The 4,328-nt window shown below is 42.0% G+C and overlaps 1 protein-coding gene and 1 long non-coding RNA gene across 2 annotated transcripts; one reads left to right on the top strand and one right to left on the bottom strand.

Annotated features, from left to right (window-relative positions):
- On the top strand, positions 1–2,186 carry LOC131884658 (uncharacterized). Its single transcript, XR_009373743.1, has 2 exons — positions 1–111; positions 1,130–2,186. It is a non-coding gene; the product is annotated as an uncharacterized LOC131884658 (long non-coding RNA).
- On the bottom strand, positions 1,397–3,226 carry LOC131884651 (myosin regulatory light chain sqh). Its single transcript, XM_059232492.1, has 3 exons — positions 3,079–3,226; positions 2,301–2,597; positions 1,397–2,232 (listed from the first exon to the last, which is right to left on the bottom strand). The coding sequence occupies exons 2-3, from the start codon at positions 2,590–2,592 to the stop codon at positions 2,000–2,002; spliced, it is 525 nt and encodes a 174-aa protein (XP_059088475.1). The 5' UTR covers positions 2,593–2,597; positions 3,079–3,226; the 3' UTR covers positions 1,397–1,999.
- Between the last annotated feature and the right edge of the window lie 1,102 nt (positions 3,227–4,328).

Below are 4,328 nucleotides of genomic sequence, written 5' to 3'. Positions count from 1 at the left end.
ACAATGGACAATTCTACGAAATAATCAACAAAAGGTTTGTGTTGTTTCTGATCTTTCTTTGGATACAAGGATTTCAATACAGAGGTATTCTGCAAGCGAAACCATTGCCAGGTAAGGTTGTAAAACAGTTTGAATTACTCAGTAATGTTAAGCAATCAGTTTGGTCGACAATGGTTTTGAAGGGAGCGGTTGACCTTCATTCTCGTTAAAGCTACACCATTTAATTGTGCAAATTAAAGGCCAAAATTCAACTTGTGACTGGTGACTACGCAGGGACTCTTAAGAGACACCTTACTTTCCGACAATCAGCTAGCACCCCAAATTTTTGAGCTATTTTTTTCAATTTGTTAATTGAAACGGGGTCAAGATCTTGGATCGCAAGGCTAGATTTGGTAGATCAGGTTCATTCAGTAGAGAATGATATCTGCATCCAACTTTACGTACTTGATACACGACAATTGTTTAGTGTCAAGCTATAGTTTCCATTTCTTTAACGTCCAAATACACATGATGACGCCATGTGTTTACGCTTACCAACGAGTTCATAGCAGGAGATTTAAAGGATGAATATTTTTAGTTGCAAATTAGTGACACCAATTATGGCTTACGCCATGCACGACAACCAACTTGTAAAACTAGTAGATCTGTTTCTTTTGAATGTTTCATTACAAAGGTCTTCGCTGAGTTCAATGTTCTTGCACTTATTGTCGGTACGATTACTTTTATTTGACATTTTCTCACATCACATAAACGTAAATTAAAATGACCGTGATTCAATCAAACTTATGGTATTCGATATGAAATGCATTGTTACATGAGCCGTAGCGCAAATAACGTTCGAGGTTTTGGTTCATCTTACTACCTCCAAAGCCGAAAGAAATCCAGCAAAATCAGCAAGATGTTCATTTTCTCGATCAACGTGTTCCAGTCCATACATTGCCTTATGTCAAAAGAACATTAGGCCTTTAAAGGGTTAGCTTATAAAAGATATTCAAAGTCTCCTTTCGGCCGGTTGAATTTACCTCAAGCTCATTTACCAATGCTTATATCCATGTGGTACGAGTACAATATACTTGTTTCCTACTCTTAAGAGGTTGGATATTTTAGTACTCGCATCTTTTGTTTTCAGGTTTTGATGCTTTGCTGACGAATAATCAGGATGTCTAGCGATCGCCGTTTAGTCAAGGGTTTGGTCATACTAGGCGTGGTGTTCTCTGCAGGATTTTTCTGTGGATATAAATGTAAGACTTGGCGCATGGAATGGCTCAAAAGACGGCGAGAGAGGCTAGCCAGCAAGTTACGAGATACCCAAAAGCAGATCGAGGCCATCACATAACCCCAACCGATGGCATATCGTAATAACTTCGTCAGTCAATAAAGGACTTCATTCCTCATCTTCTGTACATAGATTTAATTTATTTATCTTCTTTCAATCAAATGTTGATTTGAATCAATGCTTGTTGGCACTTGCTCATGGTACTTATTAGACCGATGTCGCTATAACCGGCAACATCGATCAGGTGATCATTGGTCATGAGCACGGATCTGTCTTCTTCTTTCCTCTGCTTCTCTTCGTTTATATTCAGTCGGGGTCTTGACAATTACTTTTAGTACGTCGTGTTCTTTTCGTGTAAGAGTGACACCGATTCGGATTTCATAGCATTGATTATAAATAGCGCAATAAGTACAAGGAGTTAAGGATAATAGCGGGCGGGCGAGCGAGCGAACTTGCGAGACAGAGTTGGAAGGGTCGGAATAATTTTGGAAAGGTAGCGCCGTAAAAAAGGTGCGTAGAAAATTGAAAATGCAACTGGAGAGGTGTGCTGATTATCACAAATCAAGTCGTTCTGTGAACAGGATATCGAACCAAATGCCAGAGGAGGCGAGAATGAAGATCCTGTTTCATAGGGGTTCATAGAAGAAGGCCAAATTGGTGGTGTGATTTCATAAAGGGTTGCTTGCTTGGTTGGTTGGTTAATGGTAAGAAATTGCGGGGGCTCTATTGCTCATCTTTTTCTTTAGCACCGTGTTTGAGGATTCGGGTGAATTCGATGTAATCAAACATGCCGTTCTTGATCGGAGCCTCGCGATACATTTCGTCGACTTCTTCGTCTGTGAATCGATCTCCAATGGTTGTGAGGAGCTCTCGAAGTCGATCTTCGTGTATGATCCCACTGTTTTCATCATCGAAACAGCCAAATGCATTCTTTATCACGTCCTCTGGATCCGTTCCTGAAAATATGAATCCGGTATTCGATTTTTTCCATTTCTTATCTGTCAAATGTAATCGTTTCACTCACCTTGCAATCGTTCACCAAAGAGTGTCAGAAACATGGTAAAATTAATAGGGCCAGGAGCCTCGTTCATCATGCCATCGAGGTAATCATCGGTAGGATCCTTGCCCAGAGAAGCCAACATATCGTGGAGATCCTCCTTATCAATGAACCCGTCCCTGTTCTGGTCGATCAGGTTAAAAGCCTCCTTGAACTCTTGAATTTGATCTTGATTGAACATAGCGAACACATTGGAAGTGGCTCGTTGAGCTCGCTTCTTTGTCGTTCCACGACGTCCGGCTGTTTTGCGGGAAGACATCCTGACTAAAAAACAGAGAGGTCCACCTGATTTACTTATCTATTTGGGTGGCTTACCTAACCTTAGAGCAGCCCATGGGAACCACTTAGGGACTTGAATTTCATTTGCAACGTGCAACGTCAATGACACCCTTCCATTTAAGGTTAAGGACTGGCGTATCTTTTGAGGACAACAGATGTGAATGAAAAACTATGATTTCAACGACAGGTTTGGCATTTTCTCAATTTTGAATTTGAGGTAAAATGTCTTTGCACTAATAACAAGTTCGCTAATTGACAAAGGAAACAGTCAAAAAGTCGCCCTTTTTTAAAATACAAACTGATGGGATCAAACTAGAATTTGACTTGAAGCGGGCTGACCTATTTGTAAAATTGTTTGAAATTCATTCTCAAAGACACTTACAATTTGATACAAAACGATGCTATGAAAATCATTCAAATTTGAATTTGCCTTGCTTTTTTTTTTTGAAAATTACATTTCACCAACCTGGTACCACACGGTTCAACGAATTGCTGATTGGCGAGATATTAACGACGCACGAGATAAGAATGCACAACCCTGGTGATAATTGAAGTACCTCACGCACTGGTGGAAAACAAGCAAGGATATTTGAAATCACAAATGATTCTGAATGGCTTAATTCGGTTACGGTTTTTTTGCTTTGGTTAGCTGTTTTTACAGACACATTGGGTCTCCTTCAAGGAATGTACCGTGTCAGATTGCAAGCTTTGCACCATCATGTCTTAGCCCACTAGGCTTATCGATTCAATTGCCGGCAGGCAGAAACGTTCTTTTACTGGAGAAGATCTTCTCACGCCTTCAAACCTTCAATGGATGTCGGTATATCTAGTGCGGTGCAGTACTCGAAACCAATGTTAGAACGTGTGGTACAAGACGAGGTACAACAGAGCACCCAAAGTCTCGCTAATGACACCACCGTCCCTGACTCTATGAGTCATACATAGGTCGTCAGGCAAAAGGTATGCATACAAAAAACCGGATCTTCAATTGATGCCATCTAACCCATCTCAAGCTCCCACGACAAAACATACGCGTGTCAAGTCGAATATCGATTCTGAATTGGCATCAAATTTTCCATCCATCGTTCCAAGTGTGAGATTCGAATGCGAATCGATCATAAATAAGTTTTCCACCCATGAGTAGTTGAGCACGAGTTGGTTTTAGCGTGAGATGGTATGACACGGTGTCTCCCTTGGCTCATTTGAGCTCATAGACAACCAGCTAGTATCTGGAAGTCCTTGGCTTCAGAGTGCCTCATTTCCGCCCTGGTTGTTCAAGGTCTTTTCGACCAACAGTTCAGCCTCCACTTGAATTTAGCATGTCTTGTAAAAAGGTCTCGCCGCCGATCCAGGACACCATAATACTTATCTCGGTCGTGCTCGATGAGCAGCCCATCTCATAAGAGGCACCACCATTGGGCATAAGAACTAGCTAGCTAGCATCTGCTGGCATCTCGACACTTTTCCTTCTTGCAGGTGGCGCCCCTTGCGCTACTCCATCCATGACTGCCTGGTGTGGTGTGGCGCAAGGGGCTCCATTCGGGCCAAGTCGTACAGGTCGTAATCGAAAGATCAGAAGTACAAGAGGCAAGTGGCCTCAAGAGGAAGAATCTCAGGTCACGCTAACATGACCTATGAGTTTTCGGCCTTTGAAAGGGCGTTGATTGGTATTAATGCGGCTAGAACTAGCCCCCCCCCCTCCCCCCTTTAAAAGGC

The sequence above is a fragment of the Tigriopus californicus genome, chromosome 8 (genome assembly GCF_007210705.1).
Source record: "Tigriopus californicus strain San Diego chromosome 8, Tcal_SD_v2.1, whole genome shotgun sequence".
Lineage (NCBI taxonomy): Eukaryota > Metazoa > Arthropoda > Copepoda > Harpacticoida > Harpacticidae > Tigriopus > Tigriopus californicus.
The sequence above is the reverse complement of the archived record's forward strand: the minus strand, read 5'-3'. Positions and strand labels throughout refer to the sequence as shown.

What these genes read in the sequence shown, in the direction of transcription:
- LOC131884651 (XM_059232492.1), bottom strand. Translation starts at nt 2,592, where the DNA reads ATGTCTTCCCGCAAAACAGCCGGACGTCGTGGAACGACAAAGAAGCGA. An exon ending in CTTTGGTGAACGATTGCAAG is followed by an intron (nt 2,233 to 2,300) that starts GTGAGTGAAACG and finishes TCATATTTTCAG; the next exon opens with GAACGGATCCAGAGGACGTG.